Source organism: Pteropus alecto, unplaced genomic scaffold (genome assembly GCF_000325575.1).
Source record: "Pteropus alecto unplaced genomic scaffold, ASM32557v1 scaffold98, whole genome shotgun sequence".
Taxonomy (NCBI): domain Eukaryota; kingdom Metazoa; phylum Chordata; class Mammalia; order Chiroptera; family Pteropodidae; genus Pteropus; species Pteropus alecto.
In genome coordinates this window covers 11,688,339-11,706,955 of record NW_006443570.1, presented here as the reverse complement: position 1 = coordinate 11,706,955, position 18,617 = coordinate 11,688,339, and the positions used below count along the sequence as shown (strand labels likewise).

The 18,617-nt window shown below is 35.1% G+C and overlaps 1 protein-coding gene across 6 annotated transcripts in view; it reads left to right on the top strand.

Annotated features, from left to right (window-relative positions):
* TRIM37 (tripartite motif containing 37) overlaps positions 1 to 18,617 on the top strand; it is a 153,932-nt gene that overhangs the window by 64,163 nt on the left and 71,152 nt on the right. For 4 of the 6 annotated variants that reach the window (XM_025041817.1, XM_025041820.1, XM_025041818.1 and 1 more), the window contains 5 exons: positions 5,041 to 5,235; positions 11,577 to 11,885; positions 15,205 to 15,333; positions 15,698 to 15,887; positions 17,668 to 17,786. In XM_025041817.1, the coding sequence (XP_024897585.1) occupies positions 5,041 to 5,235; positions 11,577 to 11,885; positions 15,205 to 15,333; positions 15,698 to 15,887; positions 17,668 to 17,786 (942 nt within the window). The remainder of the gene's footprint in view (positions 1 to 5,040; positions 5,236 to 11,576; positions 11,886 to 15,204; positions 15,334 to 15,697; positions 15,888 to 17,667; positions 17,787 to 18,617) is intronic. The other 2 variants (XM_025041819.1, XM_025041821.1) reach the window with 2 other exon arrangements.

The following is an 18,617-nucleotide window of genomic DNA, read 5'->3' as shown; positions in this document are numbered from 1 at the left end:
AATGAAATTTTAATAAAGTATAGAATTTAGTTAATATATCAATATTGGTTTATAGGTTGTGATAAATATAACATAGTAATGAAAGATGTTCACAGTGGGGAAACTGGACATGAGATTTACAGAAGTGTATTATCTTTGCACCTTTTCTATAAATCTGAAACTATTCTAAAATAATAAGTTTTAATAAAGCAGTGAACAAAGCTAGATTATGGGTGAGATGGGGCTGAGTATGGAATGCAGTATTACATATTAATTATGGAAGGTCCACTTCAGGCCTGTTGTAGTTAATATTTTGGAACCACACAGTCATCTAAAAATCATGTCAATTAAGATATTAAGTTGTCCTACTAGACCATAAAAGATCTTTTACACAGAACCTGGGTATAATGTAAAATAGTAATTTCATTTTATAAGCAGCAGTATTAAGATATAGCTTGAAACGAGATATTTAGTGACTCAGGTGGCCTCATTTCCATAAGAATTGCTTTTAGTTTATTCAGTTATTTTCATTTAGTTGCAGGAGAACTTAGGCTTAAAAGCCTCCTGAAAAGGTTGTATGTATTCAAATCTAGAACATTAGCTATTTGAACCAGCTGAGTAGGAAAAATCTATTTTATATTTGCTGGCCATGTGTAATTTATGAAACATCGTAATGATACTTATTTGAGAACTAAATGGTTTTGGCAATTTATCACACTTGTAAAACAAATCGACATTATGTAAGGTTATTACTCAAAACATTTGTTATTTATTTCAGATGAAAGATTTTTAAGGTTACCTATTTCAGATGTTTAATAAATGCTCACTAGGTATCAGCCATTGTGTTGTTCATTGGGTTTATAAATGAATGAGCATTACTTTTCCTAAATGAGAATCCAGCACTCGTCATTGCAAAACTTTGTGATTAATTATAGATACAGGGGGGTGACACCAAAAAAAATGGAGAGAACAGCTATTGAGAATGGGTGAGAAAAGGCTTCAGAAAGAGTGATGCTTGATCTTATTCTTGAAGATGAGCTGAGAGTTCATTAGGGGAGCAGGGAACTGATGATGAGAGACCAAAGGCATTCCAGGCAGAAGACGCAGCATTGTTTTTTGTGGGAACTTGAGATAGTTGAGACTAGTTTATATTGGGGCAGGTCACTGTAAGATTGGTAGGTAGGAACAAGATCAGGTAATGGAAAGTCTCATTTGCCAAGCTAGGAAGTTTGGACTTTATTCACTGGAACCAGTAAATGTCTTTACAAAGGAATGTGATCAGATTTGGTTAACATAGTGAAAGATGAATTAAAGGTGAATGAGACAAGATTAGTTAGAAAGCTACCAAAATATCCCAGGAGGGAAAATTCTGAGGGCTTAAAATAAGGCAGTATTAGTAGAATTGGAGAAGAAACCATTTGAGATATAGTAAACAGAATCTATAAGACTTGGAGTCTTAACTGGATAGGTTGGAGTTGGTGGAGATGTGGGGATAATTCTTTAAGGTTTCTAGTTAGGCCATTCCATTGCATAAAGTAGTCCATAAGCAGAAGATAAGTATGTTTAATTTCATCTGTTGATTTTGAGAGACCTTTGGGCACCCATGTGTCGATCTGCAGACCCATATATCTAACTGCTTAGAAGATCTCAGGTGTGCAGTCTGGTCTAGAACTATATATTGATTTTTAACAACAAGCATCATAATTTTTATTAATCGGAATAAATGAATGAATTAAAAATATTATCCCAAAGGCTCATCCATAATATATAAAGAACTTCTACAAATCAATAAGAATCAATGAATGAATTAAAAATATTATCCCAAAGGCTCATCCATAATATATAAAGAACTTCTGCAAATCAATAAGAAAAAGATAAGACAGTCTTCTAGAAAAAAAGGGCAAAAGACTGGAATAGACACTTCACAGAGGAGGCTATCCACGTGGTCAGTACACATTTTGAAAGGTACACAGCCTCTTTTGTCAGAGAAATGCAAATTATGTGCCTCAGTGGGATCTCTCGAGTTTGTTTATTCTACATGGAGTTTGTTGAGCTGAGCTCCTTGGATGTGTAGATTAATATTTTCATCATATATAGGAAACTTTCAACCATAATTCTTTAAATATTGTTTCTTTTTTCTGTAACTTCTGTCATGTATATATTGGTACACTTGATGAAGTCCCATGGGTCTCTAAGACTTTATTTCTCCCTGTTCTTTCTTCAGGAAATGCCAAATAAAAACCACAATAAGGTACCACTTAACCCACTGTGATGATGGGTGTGATATTTTATTTTATTTAGTAATATTTAAAAAACTGGCAATACTTAATGTTCAAAGCATGTGCAGAGGTGAAAACTCTTATATACCCTGCTGATAGGAATGACGAGCGACACCACTACTTTGCAAAACTGTTGGGTGGTGTGTGCAGAAGCTGAAAATACACATGACTTATGGCTCCACTATTAACAACAGAAATGTGAGCCACTATTTGCTAGTAGGTTTTTACAAGAATATGTAGAGCAACATTGTCTTTTTTAGGTGTTTTGTGTGTGTATGCGCTTTTTTTCTTTTAAATTTAAGAAATAGAAATTAATTTATAATAAAGTAAAGGATGTGAAAATGTTGAGAAGACTGGGCAGGAAGTTTGAGACTAGACTATAGGACCTTTAATGTTATGCTAATGCTTACAGACAATGTAATATAATGAAGAACTCAAATAGATCAGTGTGACATTTTAGCAGGATTAATCTGTCTTGGCTCAGGAAGAGAGGAATCTGTCACTGATCCGTTTGCTTTTTTATGAGGTGTTTTACATTTTTTTCGTGTAAGCTTCAAAAACAGTTATCTATTTATAATTTCAGTAGCTTTATTCTTTGTGGCCAAAGGAAATGAAACTAAGATCAACCCAGTTTTTTTTCCCAGTAGAATAAAGAAATTTATATGAATATCAAAAATCAATATATAGTTCTAGACCAGACTGCACACCTGAGATCTTCTAAGCAGTTAGATATATGGGTCTGCAGATCGACACATGGGTGCCCAAAGGTCTCTCAAAATCAACAGATGAAATTAAACATACTTATCTTCTGCTTATGGACTACTTTATGCAATGGAATGGCCTAACTGGGATACTGCAGAGCAATACAGATGAATCTCAAATGTAATGTTGAGCAGAGAAGCGGCACATAAGAGTACATACATACTCTACATTTATATAAAGTTCAAAAACAGGCAAAACTAAGCTATGGTATATAATTCAGGATGAAAGTTACCTTTGGAGGAGAAGGTTAGTGAGCAATTTTAAGAGGCTTTGGAGAGGGTATTCTGGGGTGCCAATACTTTGTGAAATTTCATTAGGCTAAATATTTATGCATGAGACAGACATACACCCAGAATGATGGCAGCATTAGCTCTGAGAGGGGAAACTGAAAGATGCCCGTGGATGTATACCATAGTGAGTGGAAAGGATGGGAAGAAGGGAAGGAATACCCAAAGGCTATAAACTACAAAGGAAAGGAGGTTTTGCTCATTGGTGGGACTGATGATCTGGAAGAGCAGTGAGGAACAGGAGATTGCTAAAACTCCTTTCTGTACTATGGGTCCGTTTAACATGGGCAACTTCCATTTTTAAAGAAGAACCAGGTATCAGGGCAGTAGATACCATACATTGGGCTACTGAGCTTACTTAGTCACTACTCAGAACCACCTGAGTAGCTTTTTGGAAAGAGGTCCTAGATCCTACTCTAATATTCTCATTCAGTACATTTGGGGTGGAGCCAAGAATCTTGTAATTTTTAAAACTTTTCCAACTGACTGATAACGCAGCCTGATTTGGGAACTTCTTAAAAGGGAAAGTTTTATTTCAAGGTGGAGAGGGGATAGTTTTCTTTTTTAAATAGGAGTTGGTGGATACAGAGGCTGGGAAGAAAAATTGGCAATATAATGATAATCTTTAGATAAGGAAGAAGTAGGTGAAGGTGAGGACATGAGGATGTGAATATGATGAGAAATATGTAAGTAAATAATTGACCTGAATCTTGTAAATAATTGAAGTTTTCTCTTATTTCTTGCTAGATCTCTTTGAAATACTCATTAATAATCAGAACTTGATTATTTTATTTTCATATTGTCTATTTTAAGGCTTTGCTTCATATAACATTTTTAAATGTTGTGTTTCTTTGGGATATATTTAAATAGCTTTATTGAAGGAAGTAGTTTTTTTTTTTTTTTTTTTAATTTTTTTAGGTGAGGCAACCCTTGGTTGGCCTCACAGATTGCAAGGACCTTGTCAGCTTACAATCTCTTATTTTTTAATTTTTTACACCTGCAGCACCTGGTCTTCCTAGGTGGTCTCCCATCCAAGTACTAACCAGGCCCGACCCTGCTTAGCTTCCGAGATAAAGGAAGTCGATTTTAACCAACATTTTCATACTTAGTATTTGCTAGACATTTACTAGGCACTAGAGAAAAGTCAGATGGTTTCCTTGACTGGCTTAAGGAGCTTAGCCCAATATAGATGATATAAATAGGACATTCGCTCACAGATGTCTATACTATGTGTCAGTCATTAACAAGTTCATTCTAAAATCTTCAAGTTGTACTCTAGTACTTAATCCACCAAACTGTCATGATTCTGTACATTTTGCTGTCCAGAGACCTGGAGAAACTTTCTATTTCGGTGTCTAGTTCCTTGGGATCTGTCATACTACAGGGATTTTGTTTTCATCCGACAACTGGGTTATGGGATATATTCTCCTTTTCCTCACCCCCCTAATTGTATATATTGTTTATGTTGTCACTTTTATTTCTAGGTCTCAGGATGGGGTTAAGGGTTGCTCCCGAATTCTGGATAGTGTTGAGGCCAGTGCTCAGTTACTGTGCTTGTGCATACCTCTCTGGCAGTCTGGTTACTTCTTTGTGTCTCTCATCATGAAAACCAACTCCTAAGAGATGGGTCCGTAGACAAGTATTCAAACAACATTAACCAGTTTACTTTTAAGTATACCTAAATTTGTGCAAATATATACCATGCATTTTCTACATCTCCATTTCTTTTGCAGGTAGTAACCATGGCTATGTTGGTGCCGGTAGCAGAATGTCAAGAAGAGCACATTTATGCTCTGCTGCTACCAGTAGTTTATTAGACATTGATCCTTTTATTTTGATACATTTGTTGGACCTTAAGGACCGGAGCAGTATGGAAAATTTGTGGGGCTTACAGCCTCGCCCACCTGCTTCACTTTTGCAGCCCACAGGTAAAACATTAATAGTGATTTCCATTTTTTTGTGGTTCCCAAAAGAACTCTAAGCTTTTAATCTGGGTATTTCGTCCAAATGTTAGAACACAATATGTTTCTGTAGCAAATTGATTTTTCATTGTATGTCATAAAAAACGACATCAATCCGATTGAGTTTTGTTATTGTTCAAAGGTCTTTCATGCAAAAATTATGTCACAATGTTGATAAGGAGGTTTTTATACGATCTACCATTTAAATTGTATCTAATTGAGAGTTTGATCCACAGGAAGCACATTCCTTTGTGAATGAACTTACTGCAGGCCTCATGAATACCCTAACTTGGAAGCAGAACTGTTTCTAAATTGAATATAGAAAAGATGGTTTAACTTATACTCTGATGTTCAGTAGCCTAAAAATGTATACCAGTTAGCAGCAGTTTTTTATGTGCAAAGGTTATTTGTTGAAGAGAAATTATGTTTGTGTTACCGTAATATGGTATATACACACATATTGGCTGTATAGTCAAACTCGGACTCTTTGAAATTCAGGAATAGTCATTTTGAACAACTAAAGATTTACCTTTAAATGACACATTTTAAAAATTATTTTTGTTGGAAAGCTTTAAAACATACTGAACATTTTCATCTTAAACAATAGTATTATACAAATGAAATCAGTTATTTAGAACAGTGATGCTGCTTTAAAGTAGCGGAACTCATTTTTTAAAATCTAGAGTCTCAGTTTAGAAAAATAGAAATAGAACTTCTCTACTGAAGGATAAACTCAGAACTCGGATTATTTAGGCCACTTCCTTCCTAAGGTTGCACTTCCTGGAAGTCTCTAACTAGGTTATGAAACAGTTGCTTTTTATCTGTGGTCCCAGCAAATTTTGTATTATACTTGTACTTTTGTGGCACTTATCGCATTGACAAAAGGTTTGCCTAAGTTGTAACCTGTGTTGTTTTCAAAGACCTAATGAAACAGATAAGTTCTGGTTCTGTAGGTAGGTGTGTACATTTATTTTACCTTTCTGAAGGAAAATTTTATAGTAGGTTTAAAATATTTCTGTTCTTTAATTCTGTAATTTCACTTCTAGGAGTATATCCCAAAGAGAAAACAGTTCTTTGAAAATCTCCAGCAATATGATTCGAGCTGAAAAATTATAGTTTAGCCATGCAATAGCATATTTTATAGACAGGTAAAATTGTATTTTTTGAAAAATATTCAGTGTCTTTGGGAAAAAGAATGCAAACTATAGAAACAGAGTAAGATCTCTGTTCTCTAAAATTTAGTTTTCCATATAAAGTTAATGATACAAATGAGATGACCATAGTTTCAAATCCAGGTGATTAAAATGACAAGGAGGATGGGGGAAATAGCAAAGGGAGAGTGCAAGTCTTGGATTTAACCATCTTTAGTTTGACATAACCAGCAGGATATCAAAGTAGAGACTCCTGGTAGACAACTAAAAGTTAAGAACTGGAATAGAGGCAGTTAATTTGCTTAAAGATGAGATTGTATAATTACAACTAAGGGGATAATTAAAACTCTCAAAAAAAGAGAGTTTCAAGAAAATTTTAAAAAGAAAAGAGCCGGAACATAATCATGGTAAACATCTGTCTTTACTGAGGGCGCAGAGATGAGCCAGATGAAGAGCCTTTGGAAAAGACAAAAACCAAGAGAACAGAGTCATTTGAACAGCCAAATGACAGTACCTATCCATGAGAAGATGTTAAAAGCAAATATTGCAATAAGATCCTGCATTCCTTTTTGTTAAAATGCCTGCTTGGGTTTTGATGTTTATTTTGGTTCCTTGTATATTTTTTCTTCTCAGTCTGTATAACTTTCATTTCTTTGTCTTACTGCATTTGCTGGGACTTCATTGTGATGTTGAAAAGGAGTAGTGAAAGGGGACATCCTTGCCTTGCCCCTGATGTTGGTGGGAAAGCTTCAGGTTTCTCACCATTAACTAGTTTCTTTGTAGATATTCTTTATCACATTGAGAAAGTTCCCTTCCATTCCTACTTTACTAAGAGTTTTGTTTTGTTTTGTTTTTTTAATCATGAATGGGTGTTGGATTTCGTCAAATGCTTTTTTGCATTTATTGATAAGTGATGGATTACATTAATTGATTTTTGGATGTTGAACTAGCCTTGCATATCTAGGATCACTGGTTTGTAGAGCCTTGTAAGAGGCATCAGGATATGACCAACAGGTAATGTAGCTGAACTAGATTGTAAGGTACATATATAGTGGTGAGTGGAACTAGAAAGTCAAGTTGGGTTCATTCTGCAGAAGGTCTTACATGTTAGCCTCTGGGATTTATTCATTGTGTGCATCGGGGAGCCATTGTTTCAGTTTAGGAGTGGTTTGATTCAAACTGTATTTTAGGAAACTGGTATTACCTGAAAAATCAGAAATGGAAGTTTAATCAGGGTACCATTGTAGAAGTTTATTTATGTTCTTAGAATAAGATGGCAAATTCATACATTTCTATATATTTTCTCAGTCGTTGTATGATTAAAAATATGTGAGACTGGGGGTAAGATCTCCAGAATTTTTTGACATTAAAGTTCTACTTAGCCTCTTGATAATACATTAATCTAGGCAATATATAACTAAGATTTACTTATAGTATGGCAGTGGTAATATATAGAACCTTTTGAAGTTAGACTTTATAAGGGCTTGACAACCTATTGGAAAGTGATAAAGAGGATTCTGAAGCAGCTTAGGTGACCAGGAGAAGGGTGGCAGCATTGACAGATACTGAAGTCTATAGGCAAAGCAGTACAGAGCTATTGTTCCTGAAGGCTATTATTGAATATGAAAGAAGTTACAAATGAGAGTCTCAATTCTAATTAACCTTGTAACCTGGCAAATTCAGGAAGGCTTCTCATTGTCAGTGCAGTAAATATCCTTAAATTGTCAGATTCCCCAGGTATAAAATCCCATAGCACCTTACACTTTCCCGTCTTGGCACTTATCATGTAGTACTGAAATGGACTATTTTTCATTTTTCCTAGCCTGGATTGTAAGCTTTGTGAGGGCAAAGATTTGAGTATTCATCTTTTCTAGTTGTATCTCCTGCCCAACACTGCCTAGCATTTGAAACAGGCTCAGTAATTGTTTATTGACTAATTATCAGATGATGGAGGTGTATTCAAATCTTTTTCGCATTTTCCCATTTGGGATTTAAAATTTTTTTAATTTCTTGTCAGTTTCTAGTAATAATAAACTGGACCATGTAGGTTAATACAAATTTTCAGACTTAAGTCCTTGTGTATATGGATGGGAGGTGAGAGCAACAAAGATATTTAAAGCATTTCAAGTATTTTGTGCCATAGGCGGTTTAGCCTGGAATGAAAGGTCACTAAGATGTAATCTCCATACCTAAGTTCACAGTTTACATGTTTGTCTTCCTCAATTTAATGTGATAAGTGCTGCACCAGAAGTATACTTCATGTACTATACACAATTAGGTAAGAATTGATTTGGAAGGAGGGGAGCAATGGTTTAGATGCCTGAAGGGAGGGGTCATTTCAGATATATCTGATGAGTTTGGGTTGGCAGAGAGAGCAAAGGTAATAGGATATGTGAAAAGCACGGAAGTATAATAGAGCATGGCTGATGTAAGTAATTCCAAAAGATTGGGATATGTTTGGGGTAGAGGTAGAAGATAAAGCCACTCAGAGATAAGAAAGAATCAGATAATGTAGAGCCTCCTGTGTCATGCTAGTGCTTTTTTAAATGATTCTAAGCAAGAAAGTGATATCTAATTTGGATTTTAGAAAAGTGCTCTGACATCTTGGTGGACTATGGATTGGATGGGAACTACACCAGAGTCCTTTCGCAAACTTTTGAAACAGGGTCTGATGAGCCACAGGGCAACTCTTATGTGTCTATTATTATGTTCATTTTATGTATAAATAAATGGACTCAAGTTGTTGGACTTACAGAAAAGTATAGCAACTAAATGGTAGATCTGAGAGCAAATCCTGGGTTTCTAAAATCTCTCATCATATTTGTGAATGCTTTCAACTGCAAATAACAAAATGTTGCCAGTGGTGGCTAAATAAAGGCTCTTTATTATGCATATTGAGAAATCTGGAGGTAGGTGATTCCAAGTTAATTAGGTACTTAAAAGGCAGAGCACTGAATGGCATTCTTATGATTGTCATACCTCTTCTCTCATAGTAATAAGATAACTTCCACAGCTCTAGGCATTATGTATCTACAGGAATGTGTCACTAGCATGAAGGAAAAGACTGGGTGGAAAAGAGACCCTATTCCTGTGACCCTGGAGAGCAAAGTTACTGATGTTAAAATCACTGACTCTGGAGACTGACTTCTCAGTTTGAATTCAAGCTTCTCTACTTATTAGCTGGGTTAACTTGAGTATGTTGTGTAACCTTTCTGTCTTTCCTTGTTTATGAAATGGTGATAATAGTACTTATCTCAGAGGATTGATATGAGAGGATTAAATGAGTTAATATTTTTCAAATATCTGTCACTAGGTAAGCTCTTTATAGATGTTTGTTAAATAAATAAACACAATAAAATCTTCCTACTAGCATAGAAAATCTTTCCCGGAACAACCCCCTTCCCCACACTTATGCTGAGACTGAGTCATGTGCCTACCCTAAGCATTGTTAAAGAGGGATGAATGAGCTTAGACCCGTCCAGGACCCATATCCACTGGGGCTGAAGGAGAGACCTAACATCGCTGAGCACGTTGCTGCCCACCTGATGCCTGAACACAATCTGGGTCCTTTTTGCAGGGTAGAAGTGGGGAGAATGGCTGTTGGACACACTACAGTGTCTGCCTTTTACTGATTTCCTCATTTATGGCAGAAGGTTGTTGCAATGTGTAAGCAGATTCAACTATCATTCCTGTCAATAAAGAATATGTTCTTTGTCTAGTTAGAATGCCTGTTGGTCTCCTGTTTTGGAGGGGGTTTGTATGTGTGGGGTTTTTTTGGGAGGTGGGTCTTAATTTCTTTTTGCTTCAGTCAGTCATAATGTTCTTTCATTTCCGAAATACCTACCTCTTTTTTCCTTTCTGCAGTAGAAAGTTTGTATTTTCCTTGCTCATGCCTCTCATTTTAATATTTGGGTGGCGAGAGAAGAAATTAAAAACAAATTCAACTCCCGTCGCGGGTTCCCTGGGTTCTTGCAGTCTCCCAGGATGTTTGACATCAGGGGAGATCACCAGACACAAAAGGAGACAAAGAAAAAGTTTTATTGAGCTCATACATAAAGAAACCAGCACCATGAAAGGAAAGAGATGGTTGGTTTGCTGAGCGAGGCTGGGGCAGGGTTTTTAAAGGAACTAGGCAGAAAGAGAACCATGTCTATGCATATAGAGGTGGAGGTTTTTTGGTGTTTGCATAGTGTGGCTACATGTTTCTTCATGCGCTGCATGTCTCATTAGCATGATAAGTCCCTACCCCTGGGTATGATTGTGTGTGTGTGTGTGTGTGTGTGTGTGTGTGTGTGTGTGTGTGTGAGAGAGAGAGAGAGAGCGAGAGAGAGAGAGAGAGAGAGAGAGAGAGAGTGAGAGTGAAAATTAAGAAAGGATCACACAACGGGCACCTCTGAGCCTGATTGCCGCGAGTGGAGCCAGGGGAAAGTTTTTAAGCCCTTGTAACCAGTTCCTTATGGTTAGCGACCCTGGTGTCTTTAATGTTGATTGGTCTCGCTTGGGCGGATGTCCTCGGGGAGCTTATCTCAGTATTAGCTGGCTCCTGTCTATTCATCCTGACTGACTCAGCAGAATGTTGTCTTCCTGTCTCACTACTTTCTCTGGGAAGAGAGAAACATTACTTTAGTGGCTGCAGACTCAGTGGCAGGGAACTTTTATGATGTTCCTTGGCACTTAATAGCTGCATCTACATTGGATAATAGTTCAGTAAATCAACTCTTTAAAATTAATTGGAATATATATCTTTATATACTGTGTAAGTAGATTTGAATAAGTATTTGGCTTCAATGTTTTTAAAAAAAATTTTTAAATTATAAACATCATAAAACCTCAGTGTAGAAAATTTGAGAAAAGTAGAAAAGTATAAAGAAGAAAGCATAGACAGCAGGGCAGCTTTTTAAATATTAACAGTTATATAATTCAGATTTGAGTAATTACAGTGTGACCCAGTTTCTAACTTGGAAGTTGTGAATAAAGGTAAAAGACTTGTGATAATCTTTATTTTCATTAATGGCATTTAATGCATGCTTTTATTGTTGATGTGACCTAAAGCATCTTAGCTTATTTACACAGCAAGTTTGCATATATTCACAGTACACAATGATTTCATGAATGTTAAAGTATAGAGTAACATGAGTTGTCACTTTCTCTCTGAAGCATCATATTCTCGAAAAGATAAAGATCAAAGGAAGCAGCAGGCAATGTGGCGAGTTCCCTCTGACTTAAAGATGCTAAAAAGACTCAAAACTCAAATGGCCGAAGTTCGATGTATGAAAACTGATGTAAAGAATACAGTTTCAGAAATAAAAAGTAGCAGCGCTGCTTCTGGAGACACGCAGACAAACCTTTTTTCTGCTGATCAGGCAGCTTTGGCTGCATGTGGAACCGAAAACTCTGGCAGGTTACAGGATTTGGGAATGGAGCTCTTGGCAAAGTCATCAGTTACCAGTGGTTACATACGAAATCGTAAGTGAAAAAGATCCTATTAGTGTCATTTTTCTTCATATGACATTTGGGAAGCTAGAGGCTGAGTTATTTTCAGAATAATATTTAAACATTTCTCTTAAAATGAATTAGGACTACAAATACAAACAACCTTTTCTCCCATCTAAAAGTGACTATATTTTCTACTATACAATAGAGCTAACATTTCTTGTATGCTTATTCTCTACCAGGTAATAAATAAGACAAAATACTTAATCTAATGGATTTTGCATTCATGTATTCATTCATGTGGTGGGAATTGGACATTAAAATGTGTAGATGGGTAAAGATAATTTCAGTTGGTAAAGAGTGCTGTGAAGGAAACAACAGAACAGTGGGATGAGAAGAGCAGGTGAGAAGTGTGCTACTTTAATTAGGGGAGTCAGAGAAAGTCTCTGAGGACAACATTTGAACCAAGACCTGAAGGTTGAAAAAGTGGCAGCCATGCAAAGATCTATAGGAGCCCTGTTCAGGGCTGTTCAGGGTAAACAACAAAAAATGCAAAGTCACCGATGATACAGGATTTGCCATCTATGTTTGAAGTTTCAAAGGAAGACCAGTATGGCTGAATATAATGAATAAAGCAGTAGGGACCATAATAGGAAATAAGTCAGAGAGGATCTAGCTCAGGTAGTGTTTTGTAAGACTTCGGTAGAGTTTGGTTTTTTATTCTAATTTTAGGAGGAACTGTCTAGAGAATATAAATCGGGGGTGGGGGGAGGGCACGGGTATTTATGTTCTGATTTACTTTTTACAAAGTTTACTTTGTTGTGTGGAGAAGGGTCTGAAAAGGGTTGAGAATGGCAGTTATAAGACCTGTAAACAGCCTATAACGATAGCTTGTATGAAGTATGGTGGCTCATTCTGGAGTTATTACAGTGGATAGATGGACTTGTTCATAGTCTAGTAATCTTTCTTGACTGAGGTTCCCATATCTCTTAATTCTCCCAAGGATAGTACATAACTAGTGCTGTTTTAGATACATAGGAGAGAACTTCATCTATTACATACAATGGATATTTTAGACCAGGAAGGCTCATTTCTTTCCCACAACTCTAGTTAAAAAAGGTTGACTAGTATTTTAAGGAAAGAAAAAACTAAGAATGATGCAGCCTTTTAAATTTCTATGTGCTTATTTATTGGTCTCATATTTTGCTTCTTAAGTCAATTTCCATAATTAATTTTCCTAGAAAAGTATTTATTAGATAAATATATTGGTATAAAGTTACTTATTCTTTTCTCAAATTTTAAAAACTTCCTCTATGAGGTGTTAATTTTTCACTTATTATACATTGCTTATTTGTGTTTTCTTATTTTTTCCTGTACTTGACTAGCTCTAGAGGCTCATTCAGTTTATTCACCTCTTGAAAGACCTAGTTCTTAGATTTATTTTATCTACTGTTTTTTATCTTTTTTATTATCCTAATATCTGCCTTTGTTTCTGTTAATGCATCTCATTTGTTTTTTCCTTAACCAATAGTTTATGTATTCTTGGTAGTAGAGAAATTGGTCTTAAATCTTTTCTCACAGCATCTTTTTTTCCTTTTTTCTTCAAGTGTACAATTCAGCAGTATAGTAACAAAGTTTTGTGACAGTCACCATTATCTAAGTTGAGAACATTTTCATCACTTTTCCCCCCAAAACTCCATGCCCGAGAACAGTCACCCCCGCCATCTTTCCCTTCTTCCTGTTTTGTCTATATGAATTTGCTTTTTCTGGGCTTTTTATATAAATGGAATCATGCAGTTGAAGACTTGTGTGTCTGGTTTCTTACACTTAGCATAATGGTTTCGATAGTCATCCATGTCGAAGCATGTATTATTTAAATCCTTTTTTATAGCCGAATGATACTTTATTGTACTTCTTTGTCTACTCATCAGTTGATGGACATTTGAATTTTTCCTACTCTTTGTCTATTATGCATAATGCTGCTCTGACCATTTATGTACAAGGTTTTATGTGGACATGTATATGTTTTTATTATCTTGAGTATATGCTTAGGAGTGGAATTGCTGGGTTATATGGGAACTGTATTTAACTTTTGGAGGCAGTGCTGTGCTATTTCCAAAGCAGCCACACCACATCAGAGTCCTGTAAGCACTGGGTGAGGGTTCCAGTTTCTCCATATCCTTGCCAACACTTGTCCTTTTTTTTTCTTTGCCCATTGAATTGTCTTGGCCTTCTTGTCAAAAATTTATTGACCATAAATAGAAGGGCTTATTTCTGGACTCAAGGTTCTCTTCCATTGATTAATAGTGCTGTCTTTACACAAGTGCCACACAGTCTTGATTACTGTAGTTTTATAGCAAGTTTTGAAATCAGAAATGTGAATCCTCCGTTCGAGATCGTTTTTAGGTATTCTGGATCTTTTGCATTTTTATATGAATTTTAGTATCAGCTTGTCAGTTTATGCATTTAAAAAGAATTTTTATAGGGATTGTGTTAAATCTGTAGGTCAAGTTTGAGAGTATTGCCATGTTAACAATATTAAAAGTCTTCCTAATCAGTGAACACAGAATATTTTTCTGTCATCTTTATTTTCTTCAACAATGTTTGGTAGTTTTTAGTGTATAAGTCTTGTATGTCTTAAATTGTTTTCTAGGTGTTTTATTCTATTTGATGCTGTTGTAAATGAAATTGTGTTTTATATTTCATTCTCAGATTGTTCTTTGCTAATGTATAAAAAGACAATTGACTATTGGTCTTATATCTTACCTTGCTGAACCTGTTTATTACCTTTTAATGCATCTCTTCTGCTTTCTTTTTTATTATTTTTCCAGCTTCTTGAGTATGCATGTTAAGCCATTAGCATTTTTTTCTAATTAGCAGTAGCAGTTTTTTTCTAATTAATTGATTTTAAGGCTATACATTTTCTTTTAACTGTTTTAGCCACAAACATCTTGAAGTATTGAAGTTGTGGTTCATTTCTAATTCAACATTGATTTTCTTTTTAATGCAATAATATTTTATAATTTCCAAGTGTTTAGGGGTTATATTTTTATAGTTAATACTTAGTTTAATTGCATCGAGATTGGAGTTTGTGTCTGGTATGATTTTTCTTTTGAAGTTTACTGATTTTTTTTAGTTTTGTAAATTAACACTGCTCCAAAAGCAACAAAGTAGGAATGCTTTTGGGATAAAACTCTAAATAAACCAGAGTGTCTCTTTTTTTTGTTTGTTTGTTCTTTGGCACAGTAGATAGAATACCTTCCATGTATAAGAGTATACCTTTCTCTGATTGCCTAGGTAGTGAATTTTGTGCTGTTTTATCATTCAGAAATGTTTTTAAATGTCTTTGCAGCCACAAATAAGAAAAGTAATTCACCCAAGCCAGCTCGGTCCAGTATAGCAGGTAGTCTATCACTTCGAAGAGCAGTAGACTCTGGGGAAAATAGCCATTCAAAAGGAGATTGTCAGCCTCCGTCTGAAGGTAAATTTGGAGAGTTCAGAATGTAATTTCAGTGAGTAGAGGTCTGTTAATCGACATTGATCTTACGGTGTAGCTTTAGACCTTTAAAGGTACCAAAAATACTGCAATTTGATTCGAACATTCCTTGATCTCACAACAGAACAGATCCCATCAGTAAGAAAACGGCAGCCCTTAGGTTGCATATTCTGGACTCCTTAATTTTACATACTTGGAATCAAAAAGACTGGGCTGTATTTTAAAATTATTTTTTAGTTTTTCTACAGTTCAGAAGTATATATTTAGTGAGATCCTCTAAAGTGGAAACTCGAGAGAGAACTTTCTTTTTGTTTTCCTTTTTTCTGAATATTCCCTTCCTTTTCTGTAGGTTCCCCAGGAAGCTGTCAGTCTGGGAGCAGGCACAGTTCTCCCCGAGCCTTGACACATGGCAGTGTCAGTGATGTTCTGCCGAAATCTGAAGACCGGCAGTGTCAAGCTTTGGACTCGGATGCTGTTGTGGTTGCAGTTATCAATGGCTTACCTACTGTTGAGAAAAGGAGGAAAATGGTCACCTTGGGGTAAGTTAAGTTCTTTTGTTTATGTTAATGGGATAATAGCTAATAGCCTCATAATGAACAAAATAATTTCTACTATGTTAATTTTTTAGCAGACTGAAAGTTCATATGTAACTTGTGAAAGTATCCGAAACATTTTTTTTTTCCTTAATGGGATATGCTAGTACCAGAAATTTAGTTTAAATATGTTAGAGCTCATTTTCATTGAAGTTAGGATAATAATGGTATGAAACCTTGTATGAACTCTACCTTGTGATATTTTGTGTGTATGTTTGTCAGCTTTTTTTTCCCCCCCCATCTGCCCCACACTTTTCAGAGACATTTGTGCTGGGCTGTCTCATAGGTCTTCTACACATACTTTGTGTGGAACAAAGCACTTCTAGCAATTTTAATTTAACACCGATTTTTATCTCACCTTTTTTCTCTCTTGTAAAAGCATCCTCAAAACTCATAGTTGGAATTTTCCAAAAGGATATATATGGTAGTCAACACCTTTATCTTTCTTCTAGGAAACAGATTCAGACCCCAGCAATGTCAGTTAAATTTCCATTCCCTCAAAAGATAGAGTGGTTGTGGAATGTATTGCCTGTATGCTAGATGAGCCTTAATACCCATCTGTTGATCTATTTTATGGATATTAAATACATTTCTAAATTTAAAAGTGGAATAGTTCTACCTTGGAGACTTTGAAAAGAACTTTGAATTAAATTTAGAGAAAGAGTGCCATATTTTAAGTTAACTTAATTTTATATAGTTTTAAGATCTAGATAGTTACCAAATCTAAAAAGACAGATGGTAGTTTAGTTTTCTGTTTTAGCTCATTTGAGTGTGGAATGTGTTATAATCATTGGAGATTATCTTGTCCTCTCCATTACTTAGCCTGATTTTATATATGTTCCCTTCAAGTTGAAGCTGCAACCAGCTTTTATATTTTATTTGTCATGGAGATATTGATATCCACCTTTAGTGATAAAGATTAAATGTATTTGAACATAGACTTTTTCTAGACTGTAAAATCCTTTATAAATGTCTGCAGCTCTTAGCTATAACCCTAATTTTACAATTAATTGTATCACCACCCTGGCTCATGTGATGTTTTCCAGCTTGTGTCTTTTTTTCATTGCCTGACTTAAAGTTGTATAAGCAAAAAATTTAAATACTAATAATAAGTGTTTCAAAAATGTAAGTAAAAGAATATTAAGTGAAAATTTCCCCGTCTTTGTCTTCCATCTGCTGTTTTCCAACCCCCTGCCGCACATTCCTCTGTTATTAATTTTTTTTGATGTTTTTAATTTTTTATATGATGTCTCAGTTTTTATGCATATTTAAGCAACTGTGATTATAGTTTTTTTTAATAGAAAAAGTGTACTCTTTTTCTTTAATAATATATATCAACAGTATTTTCATATTAGTGAGAACATTATTTAGGATTTCTATTTCTTAATGGGAATTTTTATTGAGATAATTGTAGATTCACATACAGTTAAAGGAAAATACAGAGAGATCCTATGTTCCTTGCCCATTTTCCCCTAATGATAACATTTTGCAAAACTGATAGACTATGACAACCAGGATATTGACATTGACACAATCCATCATTTTATAATCTTCATTGTGAGTCTTCTAGTGAATTTTTTAAAAATAAACTTGAAATTTAGTATTAAACATCAGTGCCATATACCCTACTTAGTTTGATGCTCATTTCAGGACAAGAGGAAAATATAGATTGTTGTATCACTGACTTCTTATACAAAAATATCAGGTTGTTTTCTCTGTCTTTGAGGGTTAATACTAAAGGAGGTCGTCTGGAAGGAATGCAAATGACTGACTTGGAAAATAATTCTGAAACTGGAGAATTACAGCCTGTACTACCTGAGGGAGCATCAGTTGCCCCTGAGGAAGGTAAGGAGTGATAAATCACAATTAGGTGGGAGGTGGGAATGATGGTCTTTTTTTTGGTGTTGGTGGTGGGGAGTTGTTGGTTTAACAAAAAAGTTATTGAGACAGTTTCTCCTATCCGACATCCTTGATCTGAACACAGCATTCATTGTGCCACTGAATTTGATACTAGGACATAAAGCACACAGGAAGGCAAAGTGGATAATCAACTACATGAAAGAACATGTCCTATTAGAGGGTACATTTACAGGAGGGAAAAATCTCGTTAAATAAATATATTAAGCCACTTACATGACAGGCATTGAATTTTTGCTAGATATGCAAAGATGAAGTTATGTATGTTCACAGTCTTATGGAGAAGACATGCTCAAAAACAACTCATTAGAATATTAAGTGTTAAATACTTCATCTTTTAAAGTCATTTTGATTATGTTGTAGATTGCTTAGGTTTTATAGAAGTATTCCAAACTCTAACCATTGAAAAAATCCTTTATGGTAACTGACTTCAACTCTGCCAATTCATTTTTAGTTACATTTCTAGTATTCTTCTACATGTTTTAGTTTCTTATTTTTTATCTAAAAGCATAGAAGACATTTTGTAATTTTGATTAACAGAAGGTGTTCAAAATAAGGCTTATGAGTGTTGCCCTTGCTGTGTCCTTTTTATTTTAGCGAAAAAGCCTGTCAACTTTATGTGATATTTGGTGTTTAAATTTTTTTAAATTTTAATTAGTTTCAAGTATATAGTATATTAGTTAGACATCTATATAGTTAGTGAAATGATTCCCCCAGTTGCTTCCTCCCTCCTCTGACCCTCCACCTAGCCAATGTATT